Source organism: Ictidomys tridecemlineatus, chromosome 2 (genome assembly GCF_052094955.1).
Source record: "Ictidomys tridecemlineatus isolate mIctTri1 chromosome 2, mIctTri1.hap1, whole genome shotgun sequence".
NCBI lineage: Eukaryota > Metazoa > Chordata > Mammalia > Rodentia > Sciuridae > Ictidomys > Ictidomys tridecemlineatus.
This window is the reverse complement of record NC_135478.1, coordinates 197,783,903-197,806,026: the sequence shown is the minus strand read 5'-3', so window position 1 is coordinate 197,806,026 and position 22,124 is coordinate 197,783,903. Positions and strand designations below refer to the sequence as shown.

At 45.2% G+C, this 22,124-nt stretch overlaps 1 protein-coding gene across 2 annotated transcripts; it reads right to left on the bottom strand.

The window, feature by feature from the left end:
- Positions 1–8,066: 8,066 nt before the first annotated feature.
- Dlx5 (distal-less homeobox 5) lies at positions 8,067–12,711 on the bottom strand. Of its 2 annotated transcripts, XM_005331793.5 has the most exons (3): positions 12,019–12,704; positions 9,828–10,012; positions 8,067–8,747 (listed from the first exon to the last, which is right to left on the bottom strand). In XM_005331793.5, the coding sequence occupies exons 1-3, from the start codon at positions 12,371–12,373 to the stop codon at positions 8,418–8,420; spliced, it is 870 nt and encodes a 289-aa protein (XP_005331850.1). In that variant the 5' UTR covers positions 12,374–12,704; the 3' UTR covers positions 8,067–8,417. The 2 variants fall into 2 exon arrangements, with proteins under 2 accessions (XP_005331850.1, XP_040147473.2); XM_040291539.2 differs by lacking the exon at positions 8,067–8,747 and having other exon boundaries at positions 9,829–9,930; positions 12,019–12,711.
- Positions 12,712–22,124: the final 9,413 nt, after the last annotated feature.

The following is a 22,124-nucleotide window of genomic DNA, read 5'->3' as shown; positions in this document are numbered from 1 at the left end:
AGACGTAGGACCTAAAATTGAAAATTAACCAAAATTATAATGCTGAAAAGAATGGAAGAGGCTGCAGAAGTACAGCTGGTAGTGGGGCTTTGCTGAATTATTCAAATTATGTTAGAGGGAAAGCTACCATACATCGAAACCAACACTAATTTTTCTTTAAAAAAAAAATTCACCAGATATATGCCAAACCACTGTGAGTGCATGGAATTCTGAAATCCAGCAAATGTATGTTAACATATTGGAGGTGTTGTCAGTGATGCCTCACTATGAATCTCTTTATCTCTTAACATGAGTTTAATTAAACTTCCTAGCAGTTCCCCTAGAACTGTCCTTGGAACTGGGCTTTCTCTGGGTCCTCTGAACCTCAAGGGTTAATATTTTTGCTCTTTGAAATGTATTGACCCCATAGTAAACTGATTCCTGAGGGAGGGACTGGTAGGAGGGGCATGGGCAAAAGGCTTCATCCAGTCTCTGATGCCTACTACACACCTCTCCAGGTTCAAACTTCCTGGGAGGTTGCAGAGTTCGGGTTCTTAGACCAAGTTCTGACCTTATTTCCCATTTGAGAAAGAGAACAGGGGGTAAGGGTGAAGGAGACTATTTCTCCTGAGCACCAATAAGCATCTCATTATCTTTTGACACAACTTAGTCAAAAGGTTCTTGCCACAGGAGAAAGGCTTTTCTGCACTGGGGTAGGGAAGCCAAAGATTTCTCAGACTTCTGCACTTTTCTAGCTGCTTATAATGAACACAGGGTCAGGAAACAGCGTCATCTATAGATAGAACAGCAACGCTTCTTTCCTGAATCTTGATGTCTTCCTAAACCAGACTAGTTCCCTGGCTCTGAGCTTGATTCTGCATCTCAGCCAGTTAACCCCCTCTAGCTCCAAGGTCACAGCTTTTGGGTTAGGTGGGCAATAAGCTCCAAGATCCTGGTATCCTCACCAACCACCACCACTACCCCCCCCCCCCCGCGCCGCAGCCCACCCACTACACACACACACACACACACACACACACACACACACACACACACACCAGCTTGAGGCAAAGGCCCTGAAAAGCAGCCTTGAAGGGTTTCAGAGGCCAGTTATCACAGAAACTTTCCCCAACTGGAAGAAAGATGTCGTACAGGCTAAACGTCTGGAGATTCAGGCTACACCTGCCTTTGCAAACGACCGCATACCTGTGATTCTAAAGGAGTCCCGGAGCTCCGTTTGATCTCCTGATGCCTCAAAACCTTAAATCGTGGCCACATGTACATGGATTCACCTAGGATTATGCTGTAACAGTTTTCAAATAGATCTTAGCTTGGAATCTCAGCCTCCTTCCAAACCTTAGAGAAACCTGGTCCTTTTCTCAGTCTCCAGTCACACACTGGCACCAAACACATCAACAGCACAGAAAGCAAGAAAGACAACTCAGGTTCTTAAGGTTCTCATTCACACCCGAATCCGTTTACTCACCAGAACAACACTTTCACTGTTCAAGGGGCTAAAAAGTCAGAATTGAAAAATCTATAAAGCAAAGTTGTAGTCCATGATAAATTACAACAACACATACAGCTTGGAAAGTGTGAGAAGAGAAATATGAACTGTGCCTTGAAGTATGCAAGAAATAAAAACTTACCCTCAGTGAATATCTCTTAAGCAATGATCAAGGTCTAGAAATCTATACTGAACTGAAGCAGAGAAGAATATTTTTCTGAGTCTCAGGGCAGAAGCTCTTTCTCTATATTCTTGGTTGAGTGAGCACATCCAGGTGTGAAATTGTTTGCACACCCCGGCACCTCTTATATTGCCAGCAAAATTAGCTGTTATTACTGTCACTGTTTAGTGATGGTTAGCGTGATACAAAAAAAAAAAAAAACTGCTGTAATCAAGACCTGGCGCATCTTTGCAAATTACAGATAATTGTAAACGTCCAGATTATGATAATAGCATCCTAATCCAGCCTGCAATATAATTATTACAGAGTGTTACATCTGAAACTGTCCAGTAGGGCTAATTCAGCCATTATTTAGACCCTATTTTTGCACTGCAAATGGGTTGCTGAGCTGAAAATGTACGATTGTAATTTCACGGGGCACTCAATGAGTAATGGTATAGGAAGAGGAAAATACAAAAGTGAAATGTGAACAGTAGCGATCAAATCAAACCCTGAAGGACAAAAGACTGTTTGATTCATATGGAAAAAGAAGAGCGGGAATTAAGAAAATGGCAAATCAGTGGTCTGAAGAATTACGTGTCCAAATCTTCAATAGTGTAGGGCTGATGTGTTTGTAAGGGCTACAGTGTCTGCTGCTGCCTGGAGTCTGAAATAATTTTTCTTTTCCTTTTCTTTATCTTTTTTAAAGCTCTTGTCTTTTTTCTCTTTCCCAAAGCATTTCTCTACTATAAAAAGTGCCCTTCCCTCAAAGCAAAGAACATTTGTCAGTTCCACTATTGTTTCCACCAAAGCCACCTCAGTGTGCCTGTCACATGTTTATGAACATTTTCTTAAGTGAATTTGCAATCTCTCTTGTCATCAGAGCAAAACGCCCTGGGTGCTTGTAAGTGTTCCTGTGCTCCATCTCCACTTCCTTTCATAGTGAAAAAGTCATGGAGAGTCCTAGAGAATATTAGCAGAAAATATATTAATTGCTGCTAATTGAATTTAGCGGGCTGGGAAGCTGTCTTCTCCAATTGGCTTGACTGGCTATTGGCTTTAATTCCATCATTAACGTTTATTAACATCTCTCCATATAAGCCAATCCAGCTGCTTCTTTCAATTTAAGTCATCATATTGCCTAAAAGAACAAGGTCAGTATCCTTAATATTGTAAGGACCAAAGAGACACGGGGTGGGAAAGTTAGAATAAGAGAGACTGGGAGACTATGCTGGTGCCAGAGTTCAAGCTCTCTAGGGATTCTAGCTATTTCTTCTAGGAGGATGAACTTGCCTTGGTGAGACTTCCCCAGTCTTCATTTTGGTTCCTGGTGGGGACCTCCTGGTCAAGTATACCTAAAGTCCTTACTTCCCCGGGAGCTCAATTTTTCCCACAGTGAGCACAGAGAATTCCCTGGGCATCTTTTCCAGCATCTAGGCCAGTGTGTGTTGATTTTCCCTCCTCCCACCACCTCACCAACCAGGGAGCTGCCCAGCCAGGGCCACCCTGCAGGGTGGCAAGCAGGCTTCCTAGCTCCTGTGAATTTAAGGGCAATAATGAAATGTCCCCTGTTTAGTGACCCCTGTTTATGGATGAAAGTTGAGTCCATATCCTGCCTCTTCCCCCGCCCTTCTTCCCCCACCTTGCAAATGGCAAGTGGCAGAAATAGTTCTTGGATGACAACAAGCTTCAGTGGCAGTTTCTGTCTCAGACCCTTTTGAAAAAAAAAATGCTTTAAAATAAATCATAGCTTAGGAACTGTTTACTGTCCTTTACCCCACCCACTTAAAAAATACACTGGACTGTATACAGTTGAGATTTCCCAGAGAATTCTTACTGAAACCAGGATGATGATGATGATGATGATGATGATGATGATGATGATGATTTGTGTAGAATGGTGTTATGAGCCATTTTTTTTCTTTCCTCTGGTGAAAGGTCATAATGTGTGGTATTTCACAGTTTTATATAAATCTTGGTTTAGGATGTGGAACAGACTCAATAATACATGTGCGTTTGGCAAAGAGACTCCTTCAGATCCCCATAAATCAGAAGTAAGTAAGAAATCCAAGCGAACAAAAGAGCAGAAACATTTAATTGCTACAAACAGGACTCTCATCTCCTTTAAAGAGAGATTCATGTAAATTCTCTCAGTTCCTATCTTCACGGTTAGAGCCTGACCTATAAAACAGGTTATTACATTACAGCTGGCAGCCCTAGATGATTGAAAGGGAAGGTTTCCCCCCTCCCCTTACCCCCCTCCCATCCCGGGCAGTAGATGCAAGGTATCCTTTCTGCCCGGCACCACTGAGGAATCTAAAGGCTGTCAGTGGGAAAGAGAAAACGACAGGGATGGGGGAAAGAAAGACAGGACTACACAGAAAAGATTTAAACAGTCCCACATGTGCCACCTATATTTGGACTATTTTCGAGGCCCAAAGTTTGCTGTGACCAGGATGGGACTGAAAATACCAAGTACCATGTGCAAGGTCCGTGGGCAACACGGGAACGCGAGCCCAGGGTTAGGGCAAGCTGAAGTGCCCCCTCCCCAAACTCCAGGCGGTGGGAGCCTCCACCCAGCCTCCGTGGGAGGGGGTGCTTAAGGGTGGAGGAGAGGGGTGACCGCAGGCGGTTCCGCTGGCGTGGCGCTCTTCCCAGAGGTGCCTGAGGGCTTGTGCCCTCAGGGTGTGCCTCTTAGGAGGGCTGGAGAGCTCGAGGCTGGCGAAATCCCAGTGGCCAGTGGGAGGCGCGCGATCCAAGAGGTTGCGGGGATGGGGCGTGGAGGGGGTGGTTGGGTGGTCCTAAAGGTCCCTCTTTCGGAATACAAGGAATTGCTGAGGACAGTGGGAATTCAGGGACAGTGTTTCAGCGGGCATCCGTTGCGCTTCGTGCTTTGGGGAGCTCCAGAGACTGAGCGGTGCCTTATAGAGTGAGCTATAGGGCGCGCTGGGAGGCGAGAGCTGCCTGGCCTTGGCTCGCTGTGGGTGACTCCCAGGACAGTTCGGCAGGGACGCCGCGAGCCGTGGGGCGTCGGGTGGGATCAAAGGAGTCAGAGGAGGCCAGCCGGCGCGTCTGGGATTGTGGGACAAGGGGCGGGAGAAAGAGGATTGGCATGGGCGGGGAGATGCTGGCCTTGCCTGTGTCACTGCGAGGGGGTTCGTGTGCATCTTTGTGTGGGTCAATGCTCTCCTGCCTGAGGCCGAGCCCTGGGTGGATCCGAGTGTGGGTGGACGGGCTCCCGGGTGGGTGCCCCGACGGGAAGGAGAGAGAGTGAGATCAAGGGCAGCGAGGTCTGCGGGTTCCTCTGAGTGTGTGTGTCTCAGGCCCTGTGGCTCAGCACTGGAGCCGCCTGGCACCCACAGGAATGCGGCTTCTCTCGGATCCCCAGGCCGCCTCTTGTCCCACAAGGAGGTGGCCGCCAGGAAAAAGGGGGAAAAAGGGCAGAAATCTGTCTAGCTCAACCCGAGCCTCAAACAAAGGCCAATTTATCGGTTCTCTTACGGGAGGCCCCGGGAGGTGGGCAGGGCACTGAGGAATCGCTTGCCCTGGGTCTTCTGAGCTTTGGTAGGAGGTCTGAAGACCCAGGTGGAGGGTTGAAAGTATTCGAGGTGAAGAAACCCACTGGGGGGAAAATTAATCTTGGAGTGGACTTGTTTCATTTTGGGAGCACAAGGCTGAGAGTTAGGCAAGAGGGAACCGGAAGGGTCAGGCAGAAGGGATAACCTGCGCAAAGTCCGGAAGAGTGGGGTCCACCAGTCTGGAAATATTCTAGGGAGCGGTACGCGTCGATATTAGAAGGAACAATGGAGGGAAAGAGGAAAGGTGGGAGGGAGGGCGCGCGAGAGAAACATCACAGATATTTTTAGACTTTGCTGAGGATCTGTTATTTTTACATCCTTGGGCGCGGGACTGCAGGGAGTTAAATTCCCCGGGGAGAAACCCCGTGGTGCCAGGGAAAGCCCGCTAAAGACTGACTTTCCAGAATATTTTTGTTCGCGGCTCCCGTACCAAGGGGGAAAAATAACAAAAAAAAAAAAAAAAAAAAAAAAAAAAAAAAAAACCGCTCGGGGAGAGAAGAGGACACCGAGAGTGGAACAAGTGATGTTAGCACAGGGAAGGAATCCTGAAACCAAGTTTGGGTCGGCGGATGGTTGGGTCTGGACGCCCTGCAACCAGGCTTTAGAGTCTTTAACAACAAGCAACATCAAAGTTAGGGGCGAGGGTGGTCATTATCAGCTGGGCTGCGCCTGGTGATTGGAGGTGGTGGAGGAATCTCTCCTTTTCCTCCAAGAAAGAGGGTAATGTCGGGGACATCTGGGGGGAGGGCAGCTACCCTCTCCATGTGCAGAAAGGAAAGCATAATCCAAGCATTCTTGACACTTTTGGGTAACCAGTGGGTGGAAAATGTTAGAGGTGTCCAGTGGATGCGCCCCCCATCAGTCCTCCCAAACACGCAGGGAGAGCAGCCAGGGCAGCGCCAAGCCAGGCTCTCACAAACCACAATCGATCGCGGGGATTTCTCCCAGCCGGAGTCGCCAGAAATAAAGCGCCAGCTTTGGTGTAATGGAAACTACCGAAATCCTTGTAAGCAAAGAAAGAAAAGCAGGAAGTGGATACCTTCGATTCTTCCCCCATCGTATTCTCTGCCAACGTTGGGGAGGGGGCGGGTAAGGAGCACCGTCCTCCCTCTACCGTCCCCTTGACCCCCTCAGTGTGCCTAGCCACCCCTTACTTAAACGATAGGGCTGGAATGGGGAGAGGGAAAAACTGGGAGACGCGGTTGCTCTGGCATTGTGGTATGGGACGAGAGGTCCACACCCCAGGCCGCTGCTGCCTTGGAGTCAGGCAGGGTACAACCCCCTGAGGCCCAAGCTGTCCCAAACTGATGGATTTGCTGTCTCTTCTGGAAAGAAAGGGAAAGGAAAAAGAAGAAAGAGAGGAGATAGAAGGGCGGTGGGGAGAGAACAGAAGAGGGAGGCAGGGAGAGAGAGAACACACAGGTAAATTCCCCTCCAGGTTGCAGCATGCCTTTTCAGGTCTAGTCTCCCAACCCTGGAAGAGCCTTCTCAGAAATCCTCAGATGACAGGATGTAATTTTTTATATTCCACCCCCTTTAAGAAGTCTCTTTTTTGTCATACTTATTGCTGCTGACTTCCTAGCTATAAAATATTTCACATGCATGAGGCAATTTTCAGCACAAGATTTCCCCTGGTATTCCAAGGAAATAGAGTCAGGTGGACTAAGGGACAGTCAGCCAGAAAAATGTCTACAATTCAGTTCTGGACCTGGCCTATAGCTCTGTTACATTGTGAATAGCCACAAAGAGGGATAAGAGAAGAAAGACTAGACATAGGCCTTAGAGGTTGCAAGTCCTCAGTGTCTACCCCAAAGAAAGCTTCACAAAGAAGAAATCCCAGCAAATAGATTCCATTTCCCATGGTTTAAAACCTGTAGTGCATTGTATTACAAGCAAAAGCAAAGTAGAAGCAGCTCTTTCCTGAAAAAAAGAAGAAGAAGAAGAAGAGTGGTAAAGAGAATGTAGGGGAAGATTATATTAAGAACATTATCTGAAATGAAATGAAACCTATACAGGGCCACAATGCTTTCATTCCTTTCTCTCAGCCGGAAGTTCCCTGTCTTGGCAATACCCTTTATTGGAGGATGAAGAAATGAGCTCCCCTTCCATATTCCATGCTTGGCCTGGTGGTTTAGGTTCATCATTGTTCATGATTGTTCCCAGTGCCCGTGGTCTTTTCCTTTCTTTGAAGGAGCTTGAACAAACTTATAATCATACACACAAGAAGTCCAAGGCTCTACCTTTTGCTATGCTCCAAACATTTCAGATAAAAAAAAAAAGCAATAGGAATTATAGGAAATTTCTTTTCTTTTTCATCCCCCTGCCTTTTCTCCCTTTTTCTTTTCTTATCTTTGGAAGCTCCCTTTTGAAGAGAGTGTAATTTGTCTAATTGCTCTGGAAATACAGAGGCTGGGGGGGGGGGGAGAGTGCAGTTCTCCAAGATAATTGCATTGAGTTTAGAATTCAGAGGGGTTATTGAGGGATTTCTGTTGCCTTCTTACACCCAGGGTGGGAGAGATGTGTTTAGATTCTAGCATTACTTTCTACCTTAAATAATTTGGGGTTCAACTTAACATTATCTAAATGGTTTTTGTGGTTAGGCCAAAAATACCTAAATATATATTATATGACAGTACTAGAAACAGCCCACACATGTAATATAGACAAAGTACAACATCCAACATATACACATTGTCTTCTGTGTCCATGAAACCCCTGACTTCTGTTTTCTTTTTTGCCTTGTTGAATCTCTGCAGAGCTTGTCTTTCTTTAATTGCCTGCATAAAGCTACACTAGCTCATTATCAAGAGGGCAAAAGGTGTGCTTTTCAGAAACATTCTGCTTCGTGGTCGAAATAATTTTATTTATCCAGAATATACAGTTTAATTCCTCTATCTACACTTATTTACATGGTTAAAATAACATTGGAAAAAGTCTTTTGAAAAGTTGAGGTCATAGATTTCAAGGCACCATTGATAGTGTCCACAGTTGCGCAAAAAAGTTCGTTTGTAAAAAAAAAGGGGGGGTCCTTTGAAATGCAATAACTTACATGCAAAAAAAAAAAAAGCTTTACACATGAATCTTTTTTTGTTTCCGTTTTCCAAACTTCCCCATATGAATTCCTTTCTTTATGATTTTCTAAAACAGCAAAATACAGTAGTCCCAAAAAAGAGCAAGAAAGAGAATAGCTCATCTAATAGAGCGTCCCGGAGGCCAGCGCCAGCGGGTGCTGTAAAGAGCCGGGCGGCGGCAGGTGGGAATTGATTGAGGTGGCTGCGCTTGGGTACCAGGAAGCTGAGTTCTCCAGGTAGCTGGATGCAGGGGACTGGTTGGAGGTCGGAGGGTGGGCATGAGGGTGGTGGCTGAGAGATCGGGACGAGCCCTGGGGCTCCCACACCGCCGGAGACTGCGGCGAGTTACACGCCATAGGGTCGCTGGAGCTGGGACTGTGCTCCGGGGGCATCTCCCCGTTTTTCATGATCTTCTTGATCTTGGATCTTTTGTTCTGAAACCAGATTTTCACCTGGGTGGGGGAACAAAGGCACACGTTACCGGGACACTCAGAGGTCGCCCGCGCCTTCCCCGGGGCAGCGACTGGAGGCATCTTCGGGCCCCTAAGCAGCACGGCCTTGGCGTCTCCCAGCGGCTCGCAGCCTACTGCCCAGGGCTGGACCTGAGGCAAAGCGTGGAGCGCGGGCCCCAAGGGGCGCCCTGGCCGGCTGGACCCGCACCGGCGACTGCAAGGGAACGACCCCAAGGCTTTTGTCTTTTGTGTGGACTTGGGGAGGAGAGTGCGTGTGCCCGAGGTCCGCAGCGGCGTGCGCGCACTTGTAGGCCTGCGCGGGGCGCCCAGATGGCCTCGCCGTGGAAGGTTTCACCAACAATGGCCTGAGCCCGGCGGGGAAGGGGCGTGGGCCCGGCTAAACGCGCGCTTACGTTGAGGAAAAGGAACGATTTCCCAACTTTCGGCACAACTCCCTTCACTCTCCTCAGCTCCGTGAGGCTAGAATCCTCCTGCAGCTCTGGTGACGACTTGAACATTCTTTATGCTTCTATAGGCCCAAGGCGGTTGGAGTGGGAGTGAAGGGAAGGGGACGATCCAGGAATATTTCCCCGTACAACAGCGCCCCCCACCTCGCGACCCTTAGGTTGCTACAGCCTAAGGCTCCCGCAAGAATGGGGCTGGGGGGGCATGACTCTTTAAGTTTCTCCCGCCCGAGGCGATGCTCTGGGCTTTTGCTAGGCCTGAGACCACCGCGAGGCCCCAGTCCCTGCTCACCCCGGGAAGGCTTCACATCGCGAAGAGAATCAATTTCTCAAGGTTGCAAGACCGTCCTAGAAATAACCCACCCTTGTTTGCTTCCTAGGAAATTAACCCCCACTTCTGGAGGCCTGATGCCTGGGGGCATCTTGGGACAAACGACGAATCCCGTCCCCACCGTTACCCATTGGCAACAGCCAACCTGACTCATGGAGGGAAGGGCGCTGGGGCTGGTGTCTCTCTTACTTTCCCGCGAGTACCGTCGAATCGGTTCCAGCCGGTCGGGACCGAACCCTGCGGCCCAGCCAGGCCTGCAGGCAAGGCGACCGCAGCGGGATTTACCTGTGTTTGCGTCAGTCCCAGCGAGGCAGCCAGCTCGGCGCGTTCTGGCAGGGCGAGGTACTGAGTCTTCTGAAACCTTCTCTGTAACGCGGCCAGCTGAAAGCTGGAATAAATAGTCCTGGGTTTACGAACTTTCTTTGGTTTGCCATTCACCATCCTCACCTCGGGCTCCGCCACTTCTTTCTCTGAATAATCAAAACAGACTAGGTTAGCGCTTGGGGGCAGACAATAGCCCTTCGCAGAAGGGCCTCAGGCACAGTCCTTGAGGCTTTTTTTTTTTTTTTAATCAAGTGATCTTTACTCTCCTTCCCCTTATCACCCGTCCATCCCCCAAGCTGTTTAAGAATCCATGCTAGGCAAGCACTATACCAAGGAGCTACATCCCCGGTCTTTGCTTTCCAAAAACCTTTGCTTTCCAAAACCCAGAGAAATACGGCCTTCCCTCGAATCTTGAAAGACCTGGGTAGTCTCTGGCTAATTCCCACTCTGCTCACTCCGGTTTTTCGATGCGCTTCTTATTGGCGTCCAGAATTCTGCCCTTTCGGCGATTCCTATTTCTCCTGAGTTTCTTTTTATGCCCATCCTGTGCTCCCCGAGTTTCTGGGGGCAAAAACTGACAATCCCTCCTGGGTTTTAAAGCCAGGAGGCCTTGGGCCGTGACCCGGCTTCTGCCGGCGTCTGTTGGGGCGCCCGCAGAGGCCAGACGCTTGGGCAGGGGAAGACGCTAACCGAGGTCTCCAAAGTTCAAAGACCCACAAGCAAACTATGCTCCTTCACTTCAGCTGCAAGCGGTCGGGGCCTCCGCAGACAGAGGGCCGATTATGCAGCCCCCATAATCTCACTACAGATCTGCGAAGGCACAGATGTGTCTGGTTTCTTTTACAAATAGACTTAATATGTTCTTGGCAAAAAAAAAAAAATATCTTCCACTTGTGCCCGAAATAGAGAGACAGTGAAAGGAACGATCTCTTTTAAAAGTTTAGCAAGAGTCACAGTGAAAAGAAATCTGTGGTGCGACATTTTCGCAGCAAAGGGGAGGCAGGTCAGAATGAATTTCTCTTGTCATGAATGTAGATCCCGGTGGGGGTAGAGGGAAGACTTTTCCAACGCTTTTTTTGTTTTGTTTTTTACAAACATTCCCTGAAGCCTCAAGTCCCTTCCCCCAAAGTATTACCTATCTGAAACCAGTGGAGAACCTCTTCAGGGTGTGTATGTGTGTGTGTGTGTGTGTGTGTGTGTGTGTTTGTGTGTGTGTGTGTGTCTGTCTGTCTGTCTTGGGAGATGAAGGGTGGAGAATGAGGGCTGTGGTCTCCATTCTGCCAAAGTAGGGGATCCTAATATTAGCAGGATTATTAACGTGCTGATGGGAAGAGATCACCCTCGACCAGTAAAATCTATCCACCGAGACCTAATACCCCTCTCTTACTGCCGGGCTCACAAACCCTCTTGAACTCTCTGAGTTAAGTTTCAAGGTGGACAAAAAATGAGGAGATGGCAAATTTAGGCTCAGAGAGAGTGAGAGAGCGAGAGGGAGGGAGAGAGAGTGTGCCAGCAATCCCTCCAACAACGTGACCTCTCAGCAACCCTCCTCCACCTTTAAAAGGCTTTTTGTTTTTGGAAATGCCTTGGATAAGCCGCAAAGCTTTTGCCTCGCTCCTCTCGGGCGAGCCACAGCTCCCCAACCCCCCACCCCAATATCGCGCTCTCGGGCACCCGCACCACGCTGGCTCCTGGCGGTTCCCAGACTAATCCCGACAGTTTGAGGCAGCCTTCCATTCCTACTCGCACCAACCCAGCACACTTACCAAGAATTCCAACAACTAACCTTCCCTTTTTATTACGCAAACGCCACTAGGGCTGCTGGTGTCTTCTCTCCACCCCTACTCTTTTTCCAGCCTAGCTGGCTTTCTGGCCAGGCGAGTTAGGAATACTGCGACTGAGGGACCCCGGAAGGTGCCGGAGGGAAGAGGCGCTAGTCTAAACCTCCGCAGGGCTCTTCCACTCAGGGGGAAACTTCAGCGCTTAAAGTGCTGGCCCGAGAACCTCTCTTGTTTGCAGAGTCCGGGTCCCCACTCCCTTCTGCCGGTTGTGCCTTCCATTGCTGTGGACTCGTGGCCCCCAAACTACCACTCTACTCCTCATCTCCGGAGTCCTGGTCCCGGGTATCTGCCTCCCGCCCCCGCCCCCATACCTGGCTGGCTGCTGGTGCTCGGGACGCGGTTGTAGGCACCGCCGTACTGGTGGTAGGGGCTGGCGTAGCTGTAGTCGGCGTAAGCTTTGGCTGGGTAGTTCCCGGCGGAGCCGTTCACGCCGTGGTACTGATACTGGTAAGGGTTGAGCGCTTTGCCATAGGAAGCTGAGGTAGGAGAGCAGTAGCCATGCGGGGCTCCCCCCGTGGGACTGTAGTAGTCGGAATCTGTGGCCGACGACTCGGGCAAAGTTGGCGATTCCTGAGACGGATGGTGCATGGCTGCAGACGTCTGGAATGGAGCTTGGAAGTCACCGGATCGGATGCTCGGGACCCTTCTGTCAAACACTCCTGTCATCGCTCACAGGCGGCGGCGGCTGTCCTTGCTGCTGTGGCGGCGACTGCTGCCCGAGTTGGTTGTGGGCTGCTCTGGTCTAAGCAGACATGGCTGTGGGCGCGAGGGAGGAGGAGGAAGAGGAGGAGGAGGAGAGTAGGAGGAGGCGGTGGCGGCGGCGACGAGGAGGAGGCTGGGAGTCGTGGAGGCTCTGTCTCCGGCAAGCTGACTGCTGGCTGAGGCGCAGCACTGCCTTGGTTAAATCCTTAATTGCGCGCTTACGCACAGCGGGGTGGATCAGGTTCCATTGGCCAGGGCCTCGGGAGCAGCAGCAACACCCTAACTCGTCCAACTAGTTTTAGCACAACAAAGCATTGCTTAAAAAGAGAAGGGTGGCGGGGGAATGAAGGGGAAGTGCGCGCACGCGCGAGTGTGTGCACGCGTATGTGTTTTGTTGCTGGTTGGGGGAGGGGGGTCCCCGTCAATCTGTTTTTAGTGAATACCAGAGACAAGGCAGAGGCCCAACACCCAGCTCTGTGATGTCTGGATACACTGTGTTCCAATCTGCAGCCTCAAAAGTGCACGTTTCGAGGATGAGGTCGGTGATGGTCTCTCCTTGCTCTCCACCTTCCTGCCCCTGTGAGCTCCACCAAGGGCTCAAGAGTATAGAATTGAACACATTACTGAAATGGAAAATCAAGGAAAATAAATTTAGACCAAGGAGAGAAAGAATGTGGAGCAGTTTTTTCTTCTCTTTCTTTCTTTTTTAAAGTGTAGTGTTGGGAAGCAAGTTGTAACTTACTTGTATTGAAAATTTGGGAAGGAGACAAAATATGTAGCAAGCACTTCCTTTGCACGAATTGAGTATCTTTTAGATACAGCTGCACAGAGAGAATCCCTGCTGCCCATAAAACTGTTAAAGGCAGAAGAGTTCCTGTAACCTAAGTCTTTACATGGACTTAAAAAAAATCATTGTTTTACTCATAAATAAGTTAATGACGCCCAAATCCTCGTTGCTGGCTTCCAAGAAGAGCGGGAAACCCAACTTTTGATCAATATTCTTATCTCTTTGGAATTCATTGAGCTAGAGAATTTTAACTCTGTTCAGTAGCCAGAGACTCTTGCAAAAGTGAGTGAGTCCACGTGTAACCTGTTATGCCTGCGGACCAAATGAGAACTCACTTGGAGAAGATGGGATAGTAGAGATCAAAGCCCTTTTTGGAATTCAGATGTCCCCTTCCTGGCTTCTTGGACCCTGCACTCTAGGCCCCACCTCTCCATTCTTCAGGTCCAGATTCCTTGTACCCTCTCCTTTTATTTTCCCAGAGGGAGAAGACATCTTAGTTCAAATACAAAAGGAGAAAGAGATCAAGAATCATATACTTGGTACACACAAGCCAAAGTTTATTTTTTATTATGTGCTACTTTTGCTTTAGTAGTGATCCAGTGGGGGGTTAGGAGTTTAACATAAGTCTCCCCGACTCTCCATGTCCTCTCCCTTCAAATAGGAAACTTCAGGAGCTGGATTCTGCTTTGGGACTTTTCTGCATCTTCCTCTTTGGTGCCCAAGGCCGGGAACCTGGGAGCTCTACTGGGTATTTAGGATGGGAACTTTAGGCCTTTACTCCTCTCCCAACTGAAGATGTAAGCATCTGCACCAGTTTTGCCTATGTTAGTTAGCTTTATTTAGGCCTTGGAGCTACCCAACCCAGAACAAGAAGAGTGTGTCTAGAACTTGGAGCAAGATGCTCCAACTCTGAGCATCAGCACATGCATCAGCTCCTTGCTACCAATGTCTGGGCGCTACAAAAGCACAGCTATTGTCCTACTTCCTAGGGTGTGTGTGTAGGGGGGCGACTTTAGTGCGGGGGGTGCACACAAGGAAGCAGGAATTCCACAGCACCAATCTGCTCCCCCTCCTCCTAGCCAGGATAGCTTTCTTGCTGCGTTGTAGCCCTGGGTTTCTCTTCTGAGACAGTCATCCAGCCAAACAGCCCCACTTGGAGCCAACCTTGAACCTGTGCTATTCATTTCTGCGCTGGTGTTCACCGTCTGGCTTCTGGTTGTGAGGAGCATCAAGGCAGCAAGGAAACAGTGTCGACCCTACTGAGCTGCGAACGTGGGCTCTCTGTTCCCATCAAGTCACCTCATACACAACCTGCCTAATTGCACAAATTGCTTCCCCCAAATAAATGCCAGAGACAGGTCAAAGCACCTTCCAGCAAAGTAAAGTGGCCCAAGGAGCTGGGCTGTCCTTCCATTGGTCCTCCCACCCCAACATCTCCCTTAATAGAGGTTTAAGCTTAGCAACATGGAGGGAAATATGGTTAATAAGGTTATACTAATTAGTGTGTTCCTTGCAGGGCCCCTTGCACCTTACTGAGAAGGCAGAACCCATTGGAAACTGATAGAATGGGTGCAAAATTTTAAAGTTTAGGATCTGGTTGAACAATTTCTAGGTCTTGTTTAATTTCACCTCTTACCTCCCCTCCTCTGTGGTCAAAAGACATTTTCGCCCACATTGTATACAAAAGTGAGGCAGGAGGGAAGAACTTAACTTCTTTCTTTGGATTCCTAAAGCGTTATGTTAACCCTCTTGGAGATTTGAGTCACTTGTGCCAAGTTTGTTTCTGGATGAGACCAAATCTGGGTGTGTCTCTGAAGGTCCAGATTCTCAACTTTTTTGACACCTTCTTTTTCAGGCTCCCCAGGCGTGCACACGCCTGCACATACACGCGCTTGTGCACGCACACACATACAGACACATACACACACACACACACACACACACACACACACACACACCCCTTCCTTAAACGAAACGGGAGGGAGAGCAGGCGCCAAGTTAAAAGCAGCAGGAGTTTGTTCAACATATATGCATCATCACTTTGTTTTTACAATATAGTCACTGTGGCTGTGTGCACTGCTGGCCCTGCTGCAGGGCTGGCAGTGGCTTCAGACCCACACTTGGGCCACACACACACTGGTTATTGGGGCTCTCAAGGCTGCAGTTCTTACTGGCATTGTGGGGTAATTTTTAACACCAAGGCCCGGAGCTTTGTCCAGAAGGCCAGCGGGCGGTACTGCTACTCTCAGATCCCATCAATGGACTCGGCCATGGAGGAACAACTTCACAGCATCAGATTCTTCCAGCAGTGCGCTCCCCACTGAGACATGTAGGGAAAATGTAAGTAATTTATCTTTTAGTAGCCGAAATTTGCAAAGGGTGTGTGTGTGTGTGAATAGGGGACACCCTAAGAGAAGACCTAAGAGAAGTGCAACTCTTTACCACGAGCGCCACCCAGTGTCCTTCAGAAACAGAGTACAAATGGCAAACTTTGTAAGAGCTCTGAGCTGGCTGGACAACTCTGGATGGTCCTCCAGGTTTGAGCCAGGACCAGGTGGGGTTCTTTCTCTCATCTTTCAGTAGATCTTTCTTCCCAGCCCTTCACCCTTTCTTTCCATTTTTTTTTTACTTCTTACATATTCATGCATTCCATTTTTGAGTGATCCTCTCTTGCACCCTATTTCAATTCTTATGTGCTTTGGTCAGTTTTCTCAACTGGGGTGACTGGAAGACATTGAATGTGACCCTCTTTTCCTAGACTGTTATGAAGAAATAGGTCTTGTCTGTATGAGGAGCTGGGTATGCTTCACTCCCAGGGGTCATTCACTTCTGTCTTTGTCTCTGCCCCCACACCCCCTTATCTGGGGATAGTGTGTGTGTGTGTGTGTGTGTGTGTGTGTGTGTGTGTGTGTGTGTCTGAGTTTACAAGGAGAATACAATATGGAAGGAGGAGGGGTGGGGGCGGGTGGGGAGATTTCTTTCTTTCTTTTCAGTACTGGGGTAGTGAGCTATGTCCCTAGCCCCTTTTACTTTTTATTGTGGAACAGGGTCTTGCTAAATCTCTGAGGCTGTCCTACAAATTTTGATCCTTATACCTCAGCCCCCTGAATTTGGGGGGTTACAGATGAGTGCTACACATGGCAACTGGGGGATAACAGCAGCAATAACTCCATTTTTTTTTCTGGCCCTTCTGGAAATCTATTTGTTTGTAGATGTGGTTCCAAAGGTATAGTATTCCTTCCTTTGGACTTGTAGTTCAGACAACACAATGTACTTGAAAAATATTTAATTTATGAACTTAATATCTTTTAAATGTGTAAACTTTCATTTATTTAAGACATGTACACACCATTCAAATAATTCATGTAAATAAACAACTGCATAATATGATGCTAATATTATTTATATGCACACTTGATGTAAACTATGCTTTTCAGGTTTAGAATTTCTATCAGTGGCATACCTGTCTTTTTAAATTTCTGTTCTTGGGCATAGGTGTACTTTACTTTTTATTTGTAATGGTTTATCTATTGCTTTTCTTTATTTGTCCAGTGAAAGAAGCTGTCAGAGCAGTTTACTCTTATTATGTTTTTATTGATCATGATCCATCTAGCATGATTTTCAACCCAGAAATCTCAAACACAAACAAAACTGGTTAAGTCATACATTCTATGGAGGTAGGTCTAAGTAATCATTATATTTACAATGGAGTCACATTTATCTTTGACTTAGGGCACTAAGGCCATTTAATAACCTAAGGTGACAGTCCTGAAATATTCAATATGATAGTTACAGAAAAGACAAACGTGTCTTTCTTTTTATATCACCCATGAATCGGGGTGATATAAAAATTTAGGAGTGAAGATTGTAAAAGTAGTGAAGGCTTTCAAAACTCTTACAAATTGTTGGTCATTGGTTTGAGCAATATAGGTGAATGGCCTTTGTCTCCCAGCACAGGGCCTAGCACTCTGGTTTGGAAGTGACATAGACAGGTGGTTTATTTTCTAGGTTATCAGAACTCTTTACTTCCTCACCTAGACTCAAAGATCTTCCTTTGAATGCTCTTATGAGGCTTAACAAACCAGGCCTAAGCCAAAATGCTTAGAAACCCATATGAATCAACAATAAGCAAACTCATGGAGGGAGAGGAGGAAAAATCATACAGAGGCAATGGAAAAGATAAATGGAAAGGACTTTTCCCACACCAAAGTTAATTACAATACCCCCTTGCCTGCAAGAAAAATGTGTTTGGAGTTAAATAGTATCTCCAACAAAGTAATCTCAAAGGATTCACTCTTAGGCAATTATATAAATATTCTGAATAAATTAAAAATCCCCAGAGGGAAAAACTATTTTCCACTTAATTCTATCTAATAGAATTTTTCACTTTGTTCCAAATGATGATGCAGATCATAGATTTCTACACATTTTGTTTTCATAATTAAGAGCATTAAAATATGTTTATTCACTTAAGTTAAACATTGCTAGCTAGGAAAAGGCTTTAAGTATCCACTCAAATCTATTCTCTATGAGATGATTTTAATATATCACAGCTGAAAACACTTCAAGTTCATCTAAGTAGGAAGTAAATGGGATTATATTATTATATGTCTTTGCAAACTGAAATCCAGTCATCCTAACTCAGATTTCATCTTCCTGTAAGGAAAGTTTGGCTGTGATCCTATTTATAAAATCTTTATTCTTCCTAAACATATATAAATATTCCAATTAAAAATGCCCCTTTTAGAATTAAAAGAAAAGTAATCAGCAGACAGGAATTCAGAGCAATGATCCAGCTCTGGCAAGGAAATAACAGGAGTGAAGCTTAAGTCATCTTTAATAACATCCTAATTCCAAGATCAATTTAGAATTTTAAAGTTCACTGATCTTAGGCCTCTGTATTTTATGATCTGACAATACTGTGCAAAAAAAAAAATGTAGAAAACTGCTTCTAAAGTAAAACCCATCCAGATTATTCAAACACCAAGAGCCAGGTAAAACTTGGCCCAGAACATATATGCACAAGGACACATAGTATAATTTTATGGGTATTTTTGCACTTGCCTTAATTATATCATTTTAATAGATTAACAAACAGCAAGAAAACACAAAACCTTTTCCACAGCTGTGTTTACTACCTTATACTTTTTTTCTTTTTTTCCTTATACCTTTTATAAAGAAAAAAATTCTTTTTTTTAAATATTTTTTTATTGGTTGTTCAAAACATTACAAAGCTCATGATATATCATCTTTCATACGAAAAAATTCTTAAACAGGCAACCCCAGTCTGAGATAAGAGGTTTCCCTGCTGTGATACACAGCATAATCAGTCGAAGGCACAGTGCCCACCTGGACTTGCATCCCTCTGTGCTCCTGTAGAAGAAAAATTAAGGCAAAGAAAGGAAAAGTCAATAGCTTTCCAAGTAAAGTGCAGCTGACACTGCAATGGAGTCACTTTAAAAAATCATGGGCAGAAAATACACTTTGCTGGCAGCCAGATCTTAGTAATATTCAATTTATAGAGTCAGCTCTCTGTATCCACGTGTTCCACATCCTCAGATTCAACCAACCTTAGATAGATATATTTTGGGGGGAAATTACATTTGTGCTGAACATAATACTTTTTTCCCTTGTGTTATTCCCTAAACAATATAGGAACTGTTTACATAGGATTTCATTGTACTATGTAATATAAGTAATCATCTAGAGATGATTCAAAGTATAGAGAGAATGTGGGTAGTTATATGGGAATACTGTACCATCTTATAGGGACTTGAGGGTGTATAGATTTTAGTATTATGGATGGGGGCAGTGGTTCCTGGAATACAGAGGAATGAGTATATAGCCTATGGAGAGTTAAGCAAAATTTTAATTTTTCAACATTTAGTCTTCAGTTTTATTTTATTTCATTGTTTCAGTATAGCAAGCTCTCTGCTAGTGCATGTAGTAATGTATATGTAAACATATACATTTATATAATTTATCACTGCATCTAAGTGTGTGTCCCTCTACCTCTTACTAGGCCTAGGAATAGCCAATCTTAGAACATTTGGCATCCTGGTGTATAATTTTGGACATGTAATTGCAGGTACCCAATTCTGTGTGCATTTTTAAGCCCCCAGCCAGACTAATGTATGCATTTTCAGTTGGTTACCTATGAAATCAAGGAACACTTTGGTTGTTGCTACAACTTTTCAACAAACCTCACTTCACAGGTAACCTACTATGTGTCTGAATTCACTATTGTTAGTTTAAAATGGGATTTAAATCCTTAAATTCAGAATTTTTCCAGGAATCCTTGGAGCTATAAAGTGGAGCGATACTTCATATGAAACTGAACTTCAGCAAGGCATAGAATATATACAGATATTGTATTAAATACTTTCCTAGAAAAAGAAGTGAGGGAGGAAATCAACAAATCAAATAAACATATGAGAGATACAGGCAAGGATAATCATTTCCATACATGGGGAGATTCTGTACATACTATGGGATGGATGCACTGTTTTCCCTACACTTTCCCATTCCCTTCTTGGTTATTTGAGTCTCTCACTGCTTCAGGGTATAGTGTTTTTTATAGCTTTTTCACACTTGCCATTTAAGAGTTTCAGACACTTTCAGGGTCACATTATAGAGTAACTGTGCTAGGTTGTTGGTAGTTAACATGCATAATAAACTTGGAGAGGATGGGAGAATTTTGTATAATTGAAGAATAGATGAATCAAAGAGATCAGCTTTGCTACAGTGAAAATATTTCTAATAGGATTACTCTTGAAGCCTGTCAAATAGGCATAAAACTGATATCTAATAATTATAATTGCCTGGTAAATTTTCATGACTTTTAAGAACCATGGAAAAGATTAGAAGAGAAATAAGCAGAAAAAAAAAAGGCAAAAAGATAATGGAATCATCTTGCTCTCTCCTAACTAGAATAATCATTGGGCTAACAGTTAAAAAAAAGCACTGTGCACACAAACATTTTACACTCTGCCTTAATTATATCATTTTAATAGATTAACAAACAGCAATAAAACATAAAACCTTTTTTTGGGGGGGGAATACCTCTTAAAGAAGTTGGAGTGAATGGAGTAGCAGATTCTAGGGATTGTTCTCTTCTTCTCGACTTTCTTTTATAAGGGTCATTCAACTCCAGTCTGGCTCTAAATGCCACAGATTAGGAAAAATATTCTTTAAATTTTTCTGTTACATTATTGGGCCCCATTCCTCTTCGCAGTCTTATGGTGAACATTTGGCATGTCTTTTGCAGATTTTATAGACCATTAAATGGTATTTTCCAAAGGGATTTCACATATAACTCACTTCTACTTTCACAGTAGCCTTGAGAAGTAGCTATGTCAGGCTGTTATGGGTGGTCCTCAAGTTTTATATATTTGCCTTTAATTTAACTTGAACTTGCTCATGTTCCATATTGGCACTCCTACCCCACCCTTTATTGGTGGTTTTGAGCAGTGATGTGGTGGCACTGCTGCCAGCCACTACTGTTGGGAGTAAAGAGCCTGGTCTTTGAGGACTTGTACGGATGGTGCCAAGTGTGTGTCCCTCTACCTCTCACTAGGCCTAGGAATAGCCAACCTAGACTTGCTGGCTTGACGTAGGGCTGCCGTGTCCTCCCACCTTGCCAGTCTCTTTTCCTCCCTATGGCCATCTTTGGGATCCTTACGCTTTCTAGGGATATGGAGGCTAGACCCAACCTTTAATTCTCGTCTCTGAGGGCAAATGTGCTCCTGAGAAAGGGATGTGTCTGCTCCACTCTCTCACATCCATGAAAGACAAGCTTCCTCACTTGCTTTCCAGGTGGTTGGGGCAAAGGGAGGTAGCATCAACAGGAACCACAGTTAGGGATTATATATTAATTTAGCTCTGTGGGAATGGACATCTACATTCAATACATTCACTTTGAATAAAAGGTTCTCCTGAAATACCTATTTGTCAAGATTAATACACTGAGGCCCACAAAGTCCACTTTAATAATAAAAATCATAATTTGCCTAGAATATTAAACACCTTTTTAAAACCTCAGGACATTCTTATATAATTTAATATTTACCCTTTTTTCTCAATATTTAATAATTAATATTTAAGGATATTTACCTTTTAGTATTAAAGGGTAAAAATAATGCAGGGAGAAACCTGATTTCCTAACTTCTTATTTGACATACACTATGTGAAACTGTGTTGTTACTTAAGAAGAGTCAAAATTTCCCATAATCAAAAGTGTGTCTATACACACATAAGAGTTGGCCATAGACTGAAGCAAATTTGCTATTCTTTTTTTTTCTTAGAATTTTTTTTTTTTTAGTGTTTATTTTTCAGTTTTCGGTGGACACAACATCTTTATTTTTATTTTATGTGGTGCTGAGGATTGAACCCAGGGCCCTGCACATGCCAGGTGAGCGAGTTACCACTTGAGCAATATTCCCAGCCCCTTGCTATTCTTTTAATATAAAAAAATAACCACCCTCAGTAGGCATTTTATGTGTGCTAAATGTCTTTCATGCATTATTTCATTTACTCTTTACAACAACCTATGAGAGGTGCTGTTATTATACCATTTTATATAGAGAGATCAGGAAATTTAATGATGATCTTATGACTAATTCAGAATAATATTTCCATTGCTCATCTTCTTTTCTTTGTATTTGTATATCTAAAGATGTATGCAATAGTGTCTCCTTCAGTTGTAATGATTATCAATAGTTTCCTTTTCCTTTAATGAATATCATTTTTCTTTGGAATCCAATTGTTAGATATAAGCATCCACATCTTAGCAAATTGATTTGAAATATGCTGTGTATCTGGGATAGGGAGTCTCTAACACTGGAACACGGGAAATTCAGGGGCAAGTTTTTCAACAGGAAGTTTAATTCCACTAACTTGGGCACATAAAGAAAATGCATGTTCTCACTT

Bases quoted from the DNA above. Each gene is read 5' to 3' on its own strand.
- Dlx5 (XM_005331793.5), bottom strand. From the start codon at position 12,373: ATGACAGGAGTGTTTGACAGAAGGGTCCCGAGCATCCGATCCGGTGAC. The intron at 10,013-12,018 runs GTATGGGGGCGG...TTGATTATTCAG, and splicing joins GAGCACCAGCAGCCAGCCAG to AGAAAGAAGTGGCGGAGCCC. The intron at 8,748-9,827 runs GTAAATCCCGCT...TCCCCCACCCAG, and splicing joins TGGGACTGACGCAAACACAG to GTGAAAATCTGGTTTCAGAA.